Below are 20566 nucleotides of genomic sequence, written 5' to 3'. Positions count from 1 at the left end.
TGTGTGTGACAATTAGTAATTAGAGAAGGTTGCGCCTAAACCAAAGGGTTAGTGGTTTGATTCCTAGTACATGGGCTACATGCTGAAGTGGCACTTTTGCGCAAATATGTTTTTGGGTAGATGTGTCACTGTGACTGTAAAATGCTTTGAGTACTATTTCGTAGAAAAGCACTTCATGTCAAACCATATCTACAACTGTTTTTGGATTGATCAGACTGGTGGGAAAAAAAAACATGCCTTGTAAATCCAAGTTTCTGGAAAGATTCCTTTAGAGTATTCCCTGTTGAATGTACGAAAAAAGTGTATATGTAAAAAAAAAAAAAAAAAATCTTGACTGTGCTCACTGAAAGGTTAAAGAATATTCCAGGATTGTCTGATCCTGTCCCGTGGGCAGAACTGCTTTCTTTCATCTGCATTTCACAATCACATTCAGGTGATCACACAGCTCTTCTCTCTCGTCTCTCTCTGGCTAGAGGTCATCCTCGGTAGGCGGGGTGGAAACTTTTTGCCTTTCCAACTCCCTTTTATCTTGTCCTGTTGTTCCCAGTGCGAGGGCAGTCTTCTCTGAGCCCAGGACCCCCACCCACAGACCAGACTGAAGGACTTCTGTTTAGCAGAGCTGCTTCTTTTTTTAGAGGTGACCGCTGGACCTCCTGAAATTGTAAGATGCCGCTGTCTCGTTCCCTGTCCATGTCGTCCCTGAGTGGGGTTCTGCCGGTCTGGGAAGAGGAGGAGCTGCCCAAGGAAGACCTGCTGCTCTTTGAGGTGGCCTGGGAGGTCACCAACAAAGGTCAGTCTGACAGGAAATCTAGGATTTATTACATTCTTTCAATAAGATGCATGTTTCAGCTGATTCATCTATGCATCCAGAGCTGGAGGATGTCTTTTGCCCACAGGCTAATTATTTCAAGTGTCTGTATAGAGATTTCATTTGGATCAAAGTGAAGTGAAAACATGGTTGACATTTTAATGGAAGGAATAAAGGAAACGAACAAATACAAAAACGAGACCGCACAGAGAACTTTGAAAGCACGTCTCTTTGATTGTATTAGTAATATTTTGCGTAAACCTGACTCTTTGCCCCTTTAGAGTAAATATTGAAATCCAGCATGCACAGAGTTAAACATTAAGCTGCAGATAAGTGGTGAACATGCTGCAGACCTCAGATGCTCATGTGTAAATGTAGAATTCAAGGCAAAACACAAAACTATTACAAAGAAATCCGATGAAAATCCCACCTGTAGTGGTTCAGAGGGACGGACATGTGCTATGAGGTGTAACCGACAGTGACATGCTGCGTCTCCTTTTCTGATGAAATATTCAGAAACATGGACTGTGGCTTTAGCCTTGACTCTAAGATAAACTACTGAGACACTGAGGTCACGAGCTTTGGGCTCATCTGGGATAATGGGATGTTGGGTAAAACATAAATAATGCACTTTTTTTGGAACAGGGGCATGTTCACCACTATGTTACATCTACTATCAAAGCTTTGTAGACGAGATTCTTTCCCATTCTTGCTTGATGTACGATTTCAGTTGTTTAACAGGCCCGGGCGTCAGAATAATGTCCGTTTTTAATTCATTGGCATCTGAGGGGTCAAAGGTCACGAGCATTCAATGCTGGTTTTTGACTTTGCGGCTTAGGTGCAGAGATTTTTCCAGATTCTCTGAACCTGATGATGATATTATGGACTACGGATGGTGAAATCCCTAAATATCTCGCAATTGCACGTTAAAATTGTTGGACTATTTGCTCACGTAGTTGTTCACAGAGTGGTGGACCTCACCCCATCCTTGTTTGTGAACGACTGAGCCCTTTGAGGGTGCTCCTTTTTTAAGTTTAGATTAGATTACATTAGATTAGATTAGATTAGATTAGAGTAGATTAGATTAGATCAGATCAGATTAAACTTTATCAACTCATGCCACCTTCTTGGTCTGTGACTTATGTCCAATCATGACACTCACCTTTCTTTTTTGAGCATTGCTCAACATTTGTCTCACCTTCTCTGGAGAGTATGCTGCAGGCATCAAATTTAAAATGAGTGAACATTTGCATTTTGCAAAAACGACAACAACAACATAAGTGATCAGTTTGGACATTAAATACTTTTTCTTTTTGGTATATTCCATTGAATACAGGCTGAAAAGGATTTGCAAATCATGTTTTATAAAACGTCCCAACTTCATTGGAATTGGGGTTTTTAGCTGAAATGTACTGTGGGGTTGAGAGGAAGGTGGTCACAAATAGCTAGCTCATGTAAAATTCAAAGTTGTGCCAATCTGATGTTTTTACAAACACGAGGGGAAAGGATATTAGAAACATTTCAGTGTAACAAGCACCACAGTAGAACACTGTACGGGTTTTAATAGAATCAACTTTATAATTTCAAATTTATTCATTAATTCATTAATTTTCTATAACCACCTGTCCTCTGGAGCCCATCCCAGCTGACAGTGTACGAGAGGTGGGGTACAGTCAACACAAAGACACAAACAACCATTAACACTCACACCTACGGCCAGTTAGAATCATTAATGAACTAATGAGCATGTCTTTGGACGGGAGGAAGTACCTGGGACATGTAGACACAGGGAGAAGTTTATTAAACTTAAAATTACCATGACCTGGCTCGTAAGCCATGACAAAACAAGACACAGGTTAATAGCAAAGGTGTCGATGGATGCATGTTAGTGTGTGTGTATTGTTGAAGGGTGCGAAAATAAAATAACTGGGCCATAGCCAACAAAGCAAAAACGTGACGTCAGAGGAGTTGGGTTCGAGAGGCGAGACATGACCAGGAACAGGAGCAAGAATGAGGGCTATGACTGCCAGAACTTAAAGGCCCAGGGAGACTGGCCAGGTGCTCCCAGTTATCCAACTTAAGACCCGCCCACTAAAGAACCTGCAAGAAAACAAACAAACACTGTGCAATACACACATTCTTGTTTATTGTTTACATAAAAATGAAAAGAGAGTTCATTGACTAAAGTGAAGTAAGATTTTCTGTCTCAAGATGCTTTACAGAACCTATTAAGTTACTGTTGAATAAAAACTGAAACTGTCAGGTAAAATGGTATAACTGACTGGTATAATGTATGAATATATGAGGTATCATAAGAAATTAAATATGAAAGTAACAGAGCGTCAGAGAGAAGGACACAGTGATTGTGACATGCTAAGATCAACCAGGTTAGTTCTGTTAGCTAAAAGGTTAATTTTACTTGAATTCAATACTCTTGCATTCCCCATTATCCCTTAATGGGGCAAGGAACCATATATGGTAACTCAGGCACACAAGATGTATAAGATGCATGTTTCAGCTGATCCATCTAGTCGTTAAATTGCGTCCCTGAGACTCTCCGTGAGGTTAAGAGTGCATGTGGTTTTCAATCAGCCAGTCAGAGATGATCAAGGAAACATTCTCAGGACAAATCAGGAGCAAATGTGGTCTGACCCTCTACACCTCTACATGAAGGCTGAGCATAACTGATTTATTAGGTACCATGAAAACGTGTCCTAATGTTGTCAAATATGAAAATGTGCATGTGGACAATTACCTGAATAAGCATTTATTTTCTAATAGTCTATATACATGTTTACATTTGTTTACCATTTACGGGACCATATATGTTAAATTTATTAATAAATTGATAAACTGATATTATAACCAGTTAAGTATGTTTTACATTTCAAATCTCTCAGGGAGCAGGGCTTCTTGTTTCAGAATCAGCTGCATCACTTTCAAAAAGGAAGAGTGTGGAACAGTGTGAACTGCACGTGATCCTAAAGGGTCATATTTATATAAGGTTATGAGATATCAATGTTATACGTAGTTATACGTAGTAATGTCCTGTTCTTCTGATTCTGACTTGACAGCGACTACAACGTTTTTTTTGTAACATCTGGATTTGTTTGCTTCCAGTGCTGCACATGGTCCTGCTCACAAACAGTTCAGAGGTTATTGGTCATTCTGCTGTTTTTTTCTGAATTTACCTTTTATATAACCGCTGTGCTCTGATGCAGTTTGGACGTCATTATGCAGTCACTGTTTGTTGATGGTCGTTGTATCAGTATTTGTCTTTTTGTTGGTGAGTGAGATACTGGGAAAAACATCCGTGTGTGTGTTCTTTGCTTTAACAGAGCTGAAAATTGTGTCTGTGTTTGTCCGGATCACAAATCACGCAAAACATTGCAGTGCCAGTTCACAGTTACCCAAGGTTCAATGTATTTAAGTACTGAACAACCGTCTAATGAATGACCCTGAACAACTAGACGCTTCTTTTAATTTCAGCCCTCTGGTTTGAAAATTGAAATGGCATGACAAAAAGTTGATCATAAGATCATATTTATCTGTTGTTCTTTTATTTTTCTGTTGAATTTGGATTTTAGTGTTATGATTTCATTTCCCTCTGAATTGTAGTTATTTATTCAGGGGAATTGAAGGTCTAGGGGTAAACATTTAAAGTCTGCAACACTGATTGTAAAGAACATTTACATTTTAAAGAACATTTTGAATTGTTTTCATATTGGTCTGTATTTGTCTGACTCAAACTGAACTGACTTCACAATTACTTCTGAGTTGACTGTTGGTCAGACTAAAGGTAGACATTTAATGAGATACTGAATATTTTATGGGTTTCTCACACTTAATACATTGATTATATTAAGTTAATCAGTAATGTTTTATGTTTTTTATTATTTTATATTTGTTATATGTATGCTTCCACTTTCAATTCAATTCAGTTAAACTGAGTTTAAGACGCTTTATAGAATCTGAAACCCTCAGAGTGAGCACTAAGGCGATGATATTGATGTTGTTGCTGGTGCTTTACTTAATCTGATAATCTAATCTAATCTAATCTAATCTAATCTAATCTAATCTAATCTAATCTAATCTAATCTAATCTAATCTAAGCCCTTAGATCATCCATGGTGCACCTCACCTTTCTCCAATGTCAGCTGGGATAGGCTCCAGCTCCACCACAGCCCTCTAGAGGACACGTGGATATAGAAGATGGGATGAGAATGGATAATATAATATAATATAATATAATAACTGAAGTTAACCAGCTTTAAGAGACTTTCAATCTTTTTCTTTGACTGTGTTTTCCTGCAGTTGGAGGAATCTACACAGTGATCCAGACCAAGGCTAAAATCACGGTGGATGAATGGGGGGAGAACTTCTACATGATGGGGCCGTACTTCGAACACAACTTTAAGACTCAAGTGGAGGGCTGTGAGCCACCCAACCCTTCCATCAGGAAGGCCATGGATGCACTCATCCACAACGGCTGCCAGGTGGGACAACATGATGAAACGATTGACCAATGGGAATAATCCTGGGCTCTGGGTTTTAATCCATCAGCTGACAATTTCTTTCTCCTCTCACAACAAAAGTGATGAAATTGAGAATTTTAGTGTGAATATATTCGTCTACTTGTATTTTAACCTTGCAATCGCTGGATGGTGCTCACAGTGGAGCTAGAAAGGCCCAACACAGGTAGTTTAACCACTAGATGGTGTACATGCACTGATTATCCAAGGAGAGGGACGTATCATGTTGCAGTTGTAGTCACAGTCTTTTGAGGCAATGTATTTCTTATACAGAAGTAAAAATGAAAATTTTGAAATTTTGAATTGCAATATCTGGCACTTAATTGCTTGAAACAAATATGCTATGTTTATAATGTAAATTGTTATTTTTGCACCAGCTCATTTGGTGCAAAAATGTAGAGGAATGTAAGATATACGAAAGCCTCATTTAAACTGGCTTGTGCTCATTGTCACTGGTGCCGCAGGTTCATTTTGGCCGTTGGTTGATCGAGGGCAGCCCCTATGTGATCCTGTTTGACATTGGCTCTGCAGCCTGGAACCTGGACCGCTGGAAGGGGGACCTGTGGCAGACTTGCAACATCGGCCTGCCTTTCGATGACCGAGAGGCCAACGACTCACTCATCCTGGGATCCCTGATTGCTTGGTTCTTCAAAGAGGTCAGCCTGTTGCTAAAGTTCAGACGTTCCACCTCCTGCTGTCTGTTGTAAAAATACAAATCATCTCTAACTTCAGCCTGAGTTTTTGTTTTCCAGTTAACAGACAACCTCGGAGACAAGCCCAATGTGATTGCCCATTTCCACGAGTGGCAGGCGGGCGCTGGGCTTATTCTCTCTCGGTCCCGCAAGATTCCCATAGCAACAGTGTTCACCACACACGCCACCCTGCTGGGAAGGTACCTCTGTGCTGGGAATGCAGATTTTTATAACAACCTGGACAAGGTGAGAAGTCAGGCCCTTCTGAACAAATATGATCACTGACAAATAATGCAACTCTGGCAATTGTTTTTTTTTTTTATTGCCTTTTTATTGCCATTCATTGTGTAATTTTATAATACATTTACACGATACAGATCTATAATGTAAATGGTCCCTGTCTAGTTAAATTACTACAAACCATGAAGGTCTGGTTAATTTCTGGGGAAATATAGTGACTCCGTCACATGTTGTCTGCTTCAGATTGTACCGAGTATTTCAAGGTAACAGGACAGACATGCAAATCATCTAAATAATGATGATGATTCAACTGGAGCCAATAGCCTATTTTAAGTATGTTTTTAATAAAACCAAGCTCTGCAAATCCAACTATGGGTTACCTAGGGGAAATTCTGCGGTTTGTGTCCTCTCAGTTTTTCCTGGAGGCAGAAAGCCTTGCACAATCTGAATGTGAAAACCCGAGACATTGTATCTCACACCAAACAAGTAGGATTAGAATTGGCAAACCCTATGGTCAAGATACTACTCAGTGTTTCCAGTGCCTGCCACAGAGTGATTGGACATCTTTGACCTCAGTAGAACTTGGTCTCTTCATCTACACTAATTAGGCATAACATTATGACCAGCTTCCTAAAATTGTGTAGGTCTCTCTTGTGCCTCCAAATCAGTTGTGGCTCCTCAGAGAATGTACATGGGCCTTCTGAGGGTGTCCTGTGGTGTCTGGCAACAGAATGTTGTTAGTGTGGGTCTTTGGGTCCTATGGGTTGAGGGAGAGGTCTCTGTGGATCATCGCACAGATACTTGATCAGTTTGGGATCTAATGAATTTGGAGGTCAGGTCAACAACCTGTGCTGTTGTTTTTTTTTTTTTTTTTTTTTTTTTTTGTTAAAGCGTTTGTGTGTCTCTGTGTCAGGTTGCATCTTGCTGGGGGTATCTGTTCTAGGAGGGTGGTACATATCTAAGTATGAATGCCAGGTCCAAAAGTTTCGCAGCAGAACACTGTATTGTCACAAGATGCTCAATGTTATTATTATTATCTCCTGTCAGTCATGCTATGCCTGACTGCTGTAACTGTACATTGAGCTATTGCAGTATAATAGTAGCTTTACCTGCATCCTAACTTGCAAGTTGCAATGCCCTCAGCACCACCAACTATGAAATGGTTTCTTGCTGAGCTAAAACAAATGTGTACCCAACTGAGGAGAAGAACTTTGATATTGTAAGATTCTGATGATTATAAAATGATTGTTTCTATAATAACATATTTATGGATTCTCAGAAACGTGGTTGCAGTGTTTTACTGTCAAATTTATTTTCACAGTCAAAGGTCTCGTGCAAAAATTGTAGTCTTTTACAGCCACTTAGAATGTCATTACCGATGCTGAACTGTGTGTGGACGGTGGGATGGCTGTAATTGGCCTTGTTCTGCTCAGGTCCTAAAGGTCAGTGTGGAGCTAAAGGTCACTCACTGGCTGAATAATTAATTGACAGATGACGCTCAGCGTCAAAAGGAAGTTCAGGGGAACTACATCTATTGATGCAATCATAACAACATGCATTTTTAGGATTTATGAACTATGAGACGTGATGCCATTAGTGTGGATGAACAAGCCGAAATATGAATCCTCTGAGAAGATTTCAGTCATAAAACTAAATATTAACATTAATAGGAAAACAATTGTTAAATTAAATTATTTGAATGAATTAAAGTAATCATAATCTACATTTTCCATTTGGCAACTAGGTAGCTGCCTCTATTTTATGCTCATAGATGTACCCAAACCATGCTTGATAACACAGACTACGACCGGTTTGTTCACACTGGTCACATGGTAAACTCCATTGTTTTTGATTGTTTAACCGATTAACATTCACATTGACTTCTGGTACATTAGCAAGTCCAGAAAATAAAAACAGAGTTGAAACAATTAACAGAATAGAGTATGGACATATATGATGATATAAATGTGATATGATATAAAATGATATTGAATACATTAAAGCTGTAAAGAAACCACTCCTATACAAAAAGACTGAATTTAGAAGTTTTAAAATGAAAACCCATGAAATGATTGCCTCTTTATCCGTATCTACGTGTGTGTGTTGCAGTTCAACATTGACAAAGAGGCTGGTGAGAGGCAAATCTACCATCGATACTGCCTGGAGAGAGCAGCGGTCCATTGTGCTCACGTTTTCACCACAGTCTCCCAGATCACTGCTGTGGAGGCCAACCACATGGTGCACAGGAAGCCAGGTGGAAAAGTTTGTCACTGTCAAAACTTTCCACAGAAACTTAGTTTTGTTTAATGAGGGTGATGCTTGTCAGTTTGTTAGTTTGTCTCGCCATCCACCACAGCAATCAAAGCAGATATCTATAAATTCTTTGGCCTTATTCACATGAAGGTCTGTCTCAAACCTCTTATTTTGCTGTGTTGGTACAGATGTCATTACCCCAAATGGGTTAAATGTGAAGAAATTCTCAGCCATGCATGAGTTTCAGAACCTGCACTCCACCAGCAAGGCACGCATCCAGGAGTTTGTCAGAGGACACTTCTATGGGTGGGTGGGCTCAATTCATTATTTAGTCTTAATTCCTCAGTGATTGTAATCATTATCATTTCATCAATCTTTATCAGTCATCTGGACTTCAAAATGGAGAAAACCCTCTTCTTCTTCATCGCTGGACGCTACGAATTCACCAACAAGGGAGCTGATATTTTCCTCGAATCACTGTCCAGACTCAACTACCTACTGCGGGTGAAAACTTTTACATTCTGTGGACTTTGTAATTTTCATAGTAAATAAAAGTACTATGAGAATGTTTTCTCACTCTCTCTCACAGGTGCACAGGAATGATGTGACAGTGGTGGTTTTTTTCATCATGCCAGCTAAAACCAACAATTTCAACGTGGAGTCGCTAAAGGGGCAGGCAGTACGCAAACAGCTCTGGTATGGTCTGCTGTGGCTGATGAATGATACTGTACATCATAGGTCTTCAACAGGGGGTCCACGACCCCTAGAGGGTCCGCAGAGGCAATCTCTTTGGTTGATTAGACATTTTTATATATGTTTTTTAAATATACATTGTGATTGACCAGGAAGACATCCTCTGGATTCATTGCAAACACTATGACTCTATAAAAAGACCTCCAAAGGCACCCTATGTTCTGCTAGCAAAATGTTAGTAGCATATCCTTTAGGTTGTCTAAGTTTTGAACTGAATCTTTTGTCAGGTCAACCACAGAGTTTGTTTACCAGTAAGCAGCTCCAGTGGGACTTTTTCAGTAAAAACAGTGGTTATGTGATAAATAATGGTTCTTTTTCAGAGGCAGTGGTAGAACTGAGTCATTTCCATGAAAGAGGCCACAAAAATGTCCAGGGAGGTTTGACAAAGCGTGTACATGTGAAACATTCATTTCCTACTTCTTCTACTTCCTACACTGATTTAACCATAACCTTGAACAAGCATTTTTCATTTTTCTTCTGCAGCTCAACGTCATCAACCATAACAGTGGCAGATATGAAAAAAAAAAAAAAATATATATATATATATATATATATATATATATATATATATATATATATATATATATACATACATATATATCAATCATTTCAGTTCCTAGAAATTTGTATTGGACTTGGAATGTACTGACAAATGCCACCAAGTGATGCTTCACATTCTATAATACTCAAATTAGTGACTGTCAATGGCAATGACACACATTCAGTGGACGTCTTTTTCATTGGTCTGTAATGAGTTTCATATACGTTTCTAATGATTTGTCTCTCACAGGGATACAGCTCACACTGTAAAGGAGAAGTTCGGTAAAAAGCTGTATGAGGCTTTGTTAAAGTAAGTGTATGAGTGAACATGCGACATTGTTGATTTTGGTGAGAGATCACCGTTGATGTCAGATTGCTGCAGAAATGAGCACCAGCCCTCTGTGAGTAATACGATCATGTAAGGGCCTTTGAGTGACGCCGTTCTTTGTCCTCAGAGGGCAGATCCCAGATATGAACACCATTCTGGACCGGGATGACTTCACTCTTATGAAGCGAGCCATCTATGCCACTCAGGTATCGCAGTTTTATATGTTTGGGATATTAGCTAACTGGGGATCCATAAGTGGAGGACATACACTACCAGTCAAAAGTTTGGACACACATTCTTATTGAACTGAATGAGAAGGTGTGTCCAAACCTTTAACTGATAGTGTGTAGTAGATCAATGTAGGGAATTGACTGAGGGACACTGTTGTATTATATTGTTTTTATACATGTAATACAAGAGCTTGTTTTATTCTTCAGTCACATGATGACCCCATCCATGTTCTGCACAAATATTTAGTTGAATGTCAGATTATTATAGCAAAGCCATCAGGAAATTAAAGGACAGGAGCTCAGTGTGATAGAGAAGAGAGTAGAGGATAGGTGCTGAATCCATGACTAAGGAATGGTTTGGTGTCATCTGGGCCAGCCCTAACTATAAGCTTGATAAAAAAGGATGTCTTAAATCTGACTTTAAAAGTAGAAGTGTCCGGCATCCGAACTCTAGGAATCACAAGAAGGCCTGCACTTTGATGTGATCTATTGGTGATATGGTACTATGAGGTCTTGGAGATAGAATGGAGACAGGCCTTTAAGGGCTTTTATGGATGGAGGAGGATTTTACATTCTGTTTTGGAACTGACAGGGAGCCAATGATGAGAAGCCAAAACTTTCCCTTGCTGATACCCGTCATGCTGTTTTTATTGATTTTACTTGTGTCTAATAAAAAAAAATCATCGCTTACCTAATAATACACTGCACCACAATAAACTCTAAACAGCAATGTAAAAATATGTGACTGAGCGACAAAAATGAAAAGAGGATAAATCTCTGTTGGCATACTCTCATATCATCTGCTCTGTTTTTGTGAATGGATATAGCTTTTCCCCAGGAGCCATCAATGTGACCGATAGCTACTGCCAGACTAGAAATATAAGCAGACATGAGGGGGATTCCCCTGAGCAAAAAACATGAATGAACGTCAGTGCCGTAACCAAGTCAAGCGTGGGTTAATTACCTCCCTCCACTCCAGACCGTAGGTCAATAGACAGGCTGTGTCAGACGTGATGTATGTTAGAGTTCAGTGTTGGCAAAGGGTCCATAAAAAGGTCTTTCACAATGAAATGAATGCATGCCAATGTCAATATTTCAGTCGTTGGAAATGGAGTGCGAGTCTTATTGACCATAAATGTGTAGAGAGTGATGGAATGGAGTCTCCTGATTGGTGATTGGAAGAAGCGCTGTTGTGATTATTTGTCTCTTTGACATTTTTCATGTGTAACATCCTCCATTTCTTTCCCACCCCCACTTTTCAATCACAGTTTTGTTTATCTCTGTTTTTATGGGTGAGCTCATCCAAAATAAAAAAATAAAATAAAAAAGGACTTTCTTAACACAATCTAGCTATAGTTTTACAGCAAAAATAATGAAGTAATTCAGAATGCTTGCTGGCCTTTTAGCTTCCAACACACCAGCTAGTATTAGTGGTGTGGTCAGTTTTATTATTGTCATTTATTTAACTAGAATAAGCAATCTTTACTTTATTTTTCTACACTGGACCTTATGTGGTATTTTTAAACCATGGATCTATTAGTTATTATAATACTGTTTTTGAAATCTAATTCAAGAACTACTCCAGTTAAAAAGATGTTAATTATTTTCTCTCCTTTCCATTTATCCATAACAAAACATGTTAATGCTTTAATTGCTGGAGGCAGGACGCCATGTTTCCAAATAAACAGGGATTACTGTTTTTTGTTTGTCCTGGCGTGAAGCAGTAATCAGGTATAATTATCTCAAGCTTTAGCTGATGATCAATACCTTTGAGAATTACCCTCTGAAAGGTTAGCAGTTGTGGACCACTGACTCAAAAACCCATCATGCCATGGCTTCAGGCACATGATGCATAGTACATGAATGCAGCACAATGAGATTTATGAGAATTCAGTTTACACCCATCTCTACAGAGTGTGCATATATGCAGTACTGAAAACCAGACGTGTTACGACCTCAGATACATGAATTCTTTCAGTTTTTAATGCAGATGAATTGTATAAGCTTATTAACCGAGAAGGATTATTGAACCTGTGGAGGTGCTCAGTTTTAAAATACTTTTGTTAGTAAGTAGTAATTAATTGCTCAAGCATGGATTTCAAAATCAAGTTTGAAAAACTGAAGAATTAACTACTGACCCTGTTTCTGGTTCTCATTCCTTTTACTGTCTCAATCGCATATGTCCGCAGAGACACAGCCTCCCTCCAGTGACCACTCATAACATGGAGGACGACTCCAAAGATCCCATCCTGTCGAACGTCAGACGCATCGGCCTCTTTAACTCCAGGAATGACCGCGTCAAGGTATATGCCACATCCTGTACCTCAGATCATCAGATGATTGTATACTCTAGTTTAAGGTGGCACTCAGTGTGTCCTGCTGTGTTTAAGTGTGAGGGTAACAGGAAGCATCCCCCTGAAATCATTGTATTAATATCCACAGTACATTTTAGCTTATACAACTAATCTTATCATGTCTCATTATCCGTGTGTCCACCTCTCAGATTATCTTCCACCCTGAGTTCCTGTCCTCCACCAGTCCTCTGCTGCCGATGGACTATGACGACTTCGTCCGTGGCTGTAACCTTGGAGTGTTCCCTTCCTACTATGAACCATGGGGATACACACCTGGTAGCCTTTGACCTTCACATTGTACTGCATACATTGTCATTGCCTTCTAATTAAGCAATATGTTAAGACATGTTTTAAACAACCCTTCCACAAAGAGAAAGCTGTTGGTCCCCGAGGTGTGACTCCCAAGGTGTGACGTACTCTTGTTGTTATGGAATATTTTCTGTAGCACCATTTTTGGAGAGAATCTTGATAAATGAAGAGAAATCATAGAGGCTCTTTTTCCATCATGATGTTAGCAGCAGATCCTTCAAGCCTTGTAAGTTGGAGCTTCCATGGTCCAGATGTCCCTCCTCGAATCACTGTTGTTGCTCAAACACAAATGGTCACTTACCATCTAATACATCCCAGGACCATTTTGCTGGTGTTACCAGATCTTTATCATTTGCTGTGAAACGTTAATAATAAATTGGATTTCTGAGGTGTGTTGTCCTGTATTCTCCAGGTGAATGTACTGTGATGGGCATTCCCAGCGTGACCACCAATCTGTCTGGTTTCGGCTGCTTCATGGAGGAGCACGTCTCAGACCCTGCTGCCTATGGTGTGCAAACACACACTTTGAGGTATCACATGCACCTTTTTCCTTTGGGACCGTATATATTTGCTCTTCTTCCGGCCCTCTCTCTTCACTCCCAGGTATCTACATTGTGGACCGGCGCTTCCGTTCCCCCGAGGAGTCCTGCAACCAGCTGACCCAGTTCATGTTCAGTTTCTGCCAGCAGTCTCGACGTCAGCGCATCATCCAGCGGAACCGGACCGAGAGGCTGTCTGACCTGCTGGACTGGAGATACCTTGGACGGGTCTGTTTCTGCCACGCTGTATAGCTTGATTGGGGGGGGGGGGGGGGGGGGGGGGGGGGGGTGTAGAACATATATAGGGCATCTCAAAACAAAGAAGAAACCTGCAACATGCTTGGTCAAATGTTGTGTCTGACTTTTGATTGACAGTTCTACATACATGCCCGGCATATGGCCCTTAGCAGAGCTTTCCCAGACAAGTTCAAGATGGACCCTATGGCGCCTCTGAAGGTGAGGAATGCTGCACAAGGGATTTTCATTTGGTATTACTATTACTTTATGTGCATTAGTGCATGCGTGTTTGGAATTGATCTTTGTTTTTGCTGAAGTCCTTGTCATTGCTTAAGAAAAATGGGTAATTATTATATTATTTAAGTAGCATCCCAAGATGGTCCCAAGATGGTGCCTGGTACAAAGTGTATACGCTACCAAATTCCCACTGGTTTCCAGACTTCACCATGAAACTGCCTGTTCCCTGTTGCCTTCTTCTAACTGCACATGCATGTTCATGAGAATCTCTCTCATCCACCGACCCACACACCGAGAACCTACTGTTGGATTTCACTCACATTTGTCAAGATTTAATTGACAGCCTAACATTTGGATGAATGACAAGACATCGTCAGAGAGTTAGTTGATTCCATTCCATTTTGCTCTTCCTCCTCCTCTCATCCAAGGCCTCTGGACTGATACACTATTTTCAGCTGTTGAAAGTATGTATTTCAAGTTCACAGTGTGAATACACTGCGGTTAGTTCATTTGTTTGTTCATTATGTCGTATTCATATGAGACAGACATTATCTTGTTTGATAGGGAGAAAAGGAAAAAATGCAGGCAGAAAGGGAAGGTAGGAATGAAGAAAGGAAAGGGGGAAAAAAGGAACACAGGCATGACAGAGAGAGAAATATAGGATGTCAATTTGGATGAAAATTAAAATTGGATAGACAAAACAGAATACAAGAAGGTATAAAACGGAGGAATAAATGATACAATAAAAGAATACAACTAAGACTAAAAGACTAAACTAAAATATGTCAAGATTCTTACCAGCACATAGTCACTGACGCCTATAAAGCAAAACTTAATTTGATGGACTTTATTAGGAATGCTTGTCCTAATATACCTGCCTACAGTAGATATAAAATGTATAAAAAGTAAATTAAAAGTATATATATATTGTGCATAGTATGTACTGTATGCAAATATTTAATATATACAATATGTAAGAGTATAAAATAAGGAGTGGACATGAGATGTATCGTGTTTATGTAGATGAATGTGTCTATTACAAAGAGTTATCTACAAATAGTTTGTAGCTTTGCACAACATTTCACGAAACTGCTCCTCAGTTCGACCCCACTATCAAAAATCGTCTCTTGCGCACCTGTTTTTGTGGATGGAAAAAAACCTGATGAGAGATGAGATGAGAGTTGATGAGCGAATGAGTTCTTGGAACTGACAGAAAAGCTACAATCCTACATTCTGTGCTGTGCTGAGTGGAAAAGCAGACATACAGAACAGTCCAGAGGGCACGGACTCACCAATAGCTGGACAGTTGAAGACTGACAAAATGGACTCGAATTTGATTCATCTGTATTTCTGCACATGAAAGGATAGGTCATCAGACCTGAATATAAAACACCACTGTGATGGGGAAGGAACTGGAATGTGCAGATAAATCTGCTATTTTCTACTCTTTAACCTTTTTAAAAGTTTCTCAAATTGGGATTCCTTTATGCTTTCCCAACACCTGGTTGGGAATATGTGATTTTTCAATAACAGGAACTCCTTCTTCTCCACAGACAGAGGGCTTCCAGTACCCTCGGCCCTATTCGGTGCCTCCCTCCCCATCTGCGTCCCTCCACTCCACCCCCCACCACAGCGATGCGGAGGATGACGATGACGAACCATACGACGAGGACGAAGAGGCCGAGAGGGACCGGCTAAACATCAAATCTCCTTTTGCACTAGGAGGCGTGCCAAAGGGCAAGAAGAAACAACGGGGAGAGTCAGGAAACTGAAATGTTCCAGCTTTGATTCTGTGACAGACGCCATCATCTCCACCTTGAAAGGGCCTTGATATCCTATATACAGTTCCTCATAAAGGAAAACAAGGTTTTAATGAATGTCTGAAAAACTGTTTCAAAAAGACCTCCCACGCGTTGAAAACACTAACATTAATCAGTCACTGTAAATCATTTCAAACTGCTTCAACATAAGCTCCTCTGCTGCCTTAAGAAATGGGAGATAACTGAATGTTTTTGGAAGTGTTCAGGCAGCTGAACATGAGAAAATGACTGAAATAAACTTCAAGTAGAGCCAACAACTGTTCTTCTGTCTGCCTCTGGTGTTTCTGATCTCTGCTTATATTTTCACAGTTTGAAGTTTCAAGCCTAAAGAAAACTTTGTACTTTTGCTCTTTGTGCCAGACTCATGGAAAGTTAACGCAAAAGTCAATTCACAACTATTCAGATTCTTGCAGTCTAGACTGTATTTTCAAGTCAATTTGATAATAGCATATTAAAATGATACATTTTTAGACCATTTTTACCACCACTTAATAACATGAAGTCAGACCTGTATATAAATGTCTGAGTGACTTGATGAATTTCCACAGACATTAATGTGGTGTTAACAGTTTTCAGATTTATTTGCTCATTTGCTACCATTTACATCTTAATGTTGCTACTAAAATTCACATATGTAGCAAAATGATCAGTTATCCTATATTTCATTTAATTTCCACCCAATTTCCAGCCTTACAATATAACAACATGCACATGGCAGCAGGCACAGTGAGCCAAACACACCTGCAGGCCTGGTAAGGGCTAAGATACTGAATGATGGATTACTGCATCCGATGTCTCTACAGTCACTGGCCTCAATCAAGCTGAGATGGTTTAGGATGAGGTGGAACACAAGTGAGTAAAGGGCAAGCAGCCTAGATAATGTTGGAACTCTTTGTTAGAAAAGCTCTATGTGATGAGCTCATGAAGATGGTTCGGAGAATAAAGTGTGTGCAAAGTTTTTGTCAAAACTAAAGGAGAACTCCTAGAACATATCATTATTTGATCATCCAGATGTGTTATATAGTTACTCTGTTTTTACCAATTACCCTGTCATTTAAATGTTCAAATCTTGATACCACACCAATGCTGTGTATGTAACACCACTGTGATCACAGCAAACAGAAAGTTGAAAACCTCAGACAGGCTAAGACGGGTGGTTGCTATGGATTCAACTCGTTTTATTAAAACATCCAATCTCAAACATTGTCAAAGGATTTCATTCCATATTTACAAAACAGCTGTTCCTCTCCTTCGCTCAGAATGGAACAGATGTTCTTGGCAGCTTTATAAACACTATCAGAAGTATTCTCTCTTCCACACGGGCAGCTCCTGGAAATACAGCTCATCTGGGTTCTCATCAGCTATAACAGAGAGAGAAGAAATGAATGATGAATATAACATAGTTTGCTTGAATTTCATGTTCAGTTTGGTCACCTACTTCTGCTTTACACCCAGGAGAGGGGGACATCCACTCGTCGGCAGTGTGTCTAAACTTTTTCTCAACATCCTCAGCAAGCAGGATATATGTTTTTGCGTCAAAAGAGAATCACTAAAAATGTATTCGCAAATTCGGATAGATAACAGCTATCCAGAAAGACCTATATCAATATCTCATTGTGGTAGTGGGGACAAATTCCATTGCCTTTTTTCATATTGATCATTTCAAATTTGATTTTTTCTCCATAACCCCCAGTTGTTGTTTTTTTTTTTTTTTTTTTTTTTTTTTTACAGTTTCTGTTCATTACAATCCACAAAAGATTTTGTCTTTAAGAACCATAAAAAAATATATAATGTGTAGTTTTACAAGGCTGACTTAAATACACTGCATTTCTGTGCACAGAAAAAAGGATTCATGTATGTAGGCTATATCGGACTTAAGTGTGCTTCATCTGGACCGGGCAGGTGGGGTGCTGCTCACCTCCCTCTCTGGCGCGCTGCAGAAAGTTGAGCAGGACGGTGGCTGCCTGGTCCACACTCAGCTTCTCTGTGTTCTGACTGCGAGTCTCTGACAGGGACCAGACACCGCACACAGGTTATCCACACGGGTCGAAGCTGGATACAGCTTAAAGACTGCTGTTCCCCCACTGCGGGATAAATAAAGTGAACTTCAATGTACCTAAGTGCAGCGTGTCATACACATCTCCTTCCTTTCGGTCTTCTGAGATGAACCTGCGTCCCTCTGACAGAAAAAGAGACATTTTTGTTACTGTAAAAGAGCTAATTTTCAGTTCTTGTTAATCCAGTCAGCAGTATCATATGTTTGTTACACTGTCAGACTTCAGATGAACCATGAAATAACAACAGACTCCTAGAAACTTTTGAAGAAAAGTGTATTAGTAGTAGAAAAACAAATATACAAAGATCAAGATCACTTGTAGTAGGCCTGGAACTATTCAATTAACTCAATTAGTTCTGATAAAATTGTTCCATATACTAAAAGTGTTGCTGGAGTCTTGACTTTTTCATATTTAGCTATTAAATATTGAACATGTGGTCATTTGTCTGCTAAATACATACGCGTGCCCTTCAGATACAGCATAGCCTGCGGGGTCCAGTTTCTCCGCTGGAACGAGCCCTTCATGAGGAAAAAACAAAAAACAAAAACAACAACAAAAACATTTGGAACTGCATAAATTGTATGTTTCTAATTTATGAGTCTTCTGATAGCTTAGTTGATTTCAGAATACAGTCAATTTGTTAAATACGTTAGCCAAATTAAGGCTACCTTCGGTGCACCCCATGACTGTGAGATGAACGTGGTGAGCAGTAAAATGGTGAGCACGTAGGTTAACGTGATGATCCTCAGTCCCTGCGGGGGACACGGAAAACATCTTAGAAGAATTCAAAATTTGCAGCAGAGTAACGTGCTTCTCAGATAACTCACTGGTTCATGTGCTTCGGCTATTGGCAAATCTTTGATAGGATAGAATAATATCACCAGGCTTCAAATTCATTGAGCAACTTTTAAATGTAAGGGTAAGATAATCCAATATGAATTGCATTTAGATTTGCACATTTTCATGGACTTCATTAGAGAAAATAAGATTTAATAACTACACAATAGCATATTGACTCAAAATGTCTTAAAAACTGCAGATCATACAAGTAAAAAAAACTACTGTACAGTTTATTTTTTGTATGGCAGTTCTCTTTAATGGTAACCCTAACCCTTTAAAAAGGTGTTTTAAATCAGATTTGAATACCAACAGTAAAATTGTCACGAACTTACCTTCATGGTGTCAGGGCTCCTGTGTGCCTGGTTGACGGTGAGACAGTAAAGAGGTCCCGGTAATTGTTCGCGTCCTCCCTCTCCTTGTATTTATATCCTCCGGGGCGGGGGAGCCCTCGGTGCTCCGCGCTCTTTCATGATGCCAGCAGTGATAGGTCAAGCCAATTTGATGGAACGGGGGCGGTCAGGATGGAGAGTGAACAGAGGGCCCAATCAATTATGCTCCTTTGATTGAGGTTTTGTGGTATACTGTAAATATTTCTGAATTAAAACAGCTGCCATAAGCCCTTTCAGTTCCTGGGGTAGTTTTTCAAAATTAGTCACGTTGGAGCTGCAGGCCGTTAATGTAAATTGTAGCCTGGCGCGGTGGGGTGTCACCATTGATAAGAGCAGCGATATTTTCCCTCTGTGGGGATATTGATATCTTTGCACCTTGCTCACTGGTGCAGAAGATGGAGAGATGGGAGCTGGATTTTATGAATCAAGAGGTAACAGCTCCAATAATGAAAGACAGAATCCGAAGCCTGCAGGATTGAGTCATTAATCACACCATTGATGTGGTAATATTTTTAACTGCATGGTATTTACAGACACGGATATAGGGCCACACCCAGGAACTTTACAGAGCATATAGTAGCGTACTGAGGTTATGGTCTGATGAGTAAATTGAAGCACAGAGAGAGTGTTTTGACCCAAACAGCCCACTATCTTAGGCAGCCAATCACCCCCCACCGTTCCAGTAGGCATAGGAAAAACCTTCAATGAGTGCTCACAAATTCATCTTCTAAAAACAGCAAATGTTCATGTGTACATTTTCAGGATGACTAGGCAAATTTCTTCCTCTCCATTTGATCACTGGTTCATTGATTTAGGTTCCAACTGTACCTGTATTTGAGCACACAACTGCATTTGTGAACTCAAATGAAACTGGTTATCACGGACAATATGAGTAGAAAACATTACACCCACTGATTATATATATATATATATATATATATATACACTCTTCTGTATATTGCCCCAGTGCTTTAATTATACAGCCAAGCTCACAGCTACCCTGCTCATCCCTTCTGACCGTGAGCCTGAGCATGTGTGCAAGTGCTGGTCTTTTCTGCATGTTACCAAAGCAACCACAGTCAAAAGACATAAACAGCTAGCTACAGGCGAATTCCATTTGGTGAAGGCGTTTGAGAGCCTGGTTTTGCCTTACCTCTGTTATCTACTGCTCTTTTAACTAACTGACTCCACAGGGCACTGTCCTGGCCCCTTTGCTCTTTACCCCCTACAATGTGGATTTAACTGTAATTCAACAGTGGTTCAATTCGAGTTCAATTTTACAGATGCAGTACCCATCGAAACCTTGAGCAGAGACTGGCTGATGCGACAGCATCTGCCTATTTCTGGGCAGGCCAGGTAGAGAGACAAATGAAGTGGGAATAGAGGAGATAATGACTACTGTACAAAA

The 20566-nt window shown here is 39.9% G+C and overlaps 2 protein-coding genes across 2 annotated transcripts; one reads left to right on the top strand and one right to left on the bottom strand.

Moving 5' to 3' along the window:
* The first annotated feature begins 526 nt into the window (after positions 1 to 526).
* Positions 527 to 16126, top strand: gys2 (glycogen synthase 2). Its single transcript, XM_047576020.1, has 16 exons — positions 527 to 790; positions 5123 to 5304; positions 5805 to 5996; positions 6093 to 6278; positions 8382 to 8526; positions 8714 to 8831; positions 8909 to 9029; positions 9115 to 9221; positions 10069 to 10128; positions 10274 to 10352; positions 12566 to 12679; positions 12880 to 13006; positions 13452 to 13547; positions 13643 to 13806; positions 13954 to 14034; positions 15606 to 16126. Exons 1-16 carry the CDS (start codon positions 667 to 669, stop codon positions 15822 to 15824), a joined length of 2115 nt encoding a protein of 704 aa, XP_047431976.1. The 5' UTR covers positions 527 to 666; the 3' UTR covers positions 15825 to 16126.
* A 134-nt stretch (positions 16127 to 16260) lies between these two features.
* Positions 16261 to 19238, bottom strand: spx (spexin hormone). Its single transcript, XM_047576021.1, has 6 exons — positions 19102 to 19238; positions 18598 to 18681; positions 18390 to 18447; positions 17989 to 18051; positions 17791 to 17877; positions 16261 to 17233 (listed from the first exon to the last, which is right to left on the bottom strand). Exons 1-6 carry the CDS (start codon positions 19105 to 19107, stop codon positions 17169 to 17171), a joined length of 363 nt encoding a protein of 120 aa, XP_047431977.1. The 5' UTR covers positions 19108 to 19238; the 3' UTR covers positions 16261 to 17168.
* Between the last annotated feature and the right edge of the window lie 1328 nt (positions 19239 to 20566).

This window comes from Mugil cephalus, chromosome 22, assembly GCF_022458985.1.
Source record: "Mugil cephalus isolate CIBA_MC_2020 chromosome 22, CIBA_Mcephalus_1.1, whole genome shotgun sequence".
Taxonomy (NCBI): Eukaryota; Metazoa; Chordata; class Actinopteri; order Mugiliformes; family Mugilidae; genus Mugil; species Mugil cephalus.
The sequence above is the reverse complement of the archived record's forward strand: the minus strand, read 5'-3'. Positions and strand labels throughout refer to the sequence as shown.

What these genes read in the sequence shown, in the direction of transcription:
- spx (XM_047576021.1), bottom strand. An exon ending in AGTCATGGGGTGCACCGAAG is followed by an intron (nt 18,448 to 18,597) that starts GTAGCCTTAATT and finishes TTCCTCATGAAG; the next exon opens with GGCTCGTTCCAGCGGAGAAA. An exon ending in GCTGTATCTGAAGGGCACGC is followed by an intron (nt 18,052 to 18,389) that starts GTATGTATTTAG and finishes TTTTTCTGTCAG; the next exon opens with AGGGACGCAGGTTCATCTCA.
- gys2 (XM_047576020.1), top strand. Translation starts at nt 667, where the DNA reads ATGCCGCTGTCTCGTTCCCTGTCCATGTCGTCCCTGAGTGGGGTTCTG. An exon ending in GTCAGAGGACACTTCTATGG is followed by an intron (nt 8,832 to 8,908) that starts GTGGGTGGGCTC and finishes AATCTTTATCAG; the next exon opens with TCATCTGGACTTCAAAATGG. An exon ending in CTGTATGAGGCTTTGTTAAA is followed by an intron (nt 10,129 to 10,273) that starts GTAAGTGTATGA and finishes CTTTGTCCTCAG; the next exon opens with AGGGCAGATCCCAGATATGA.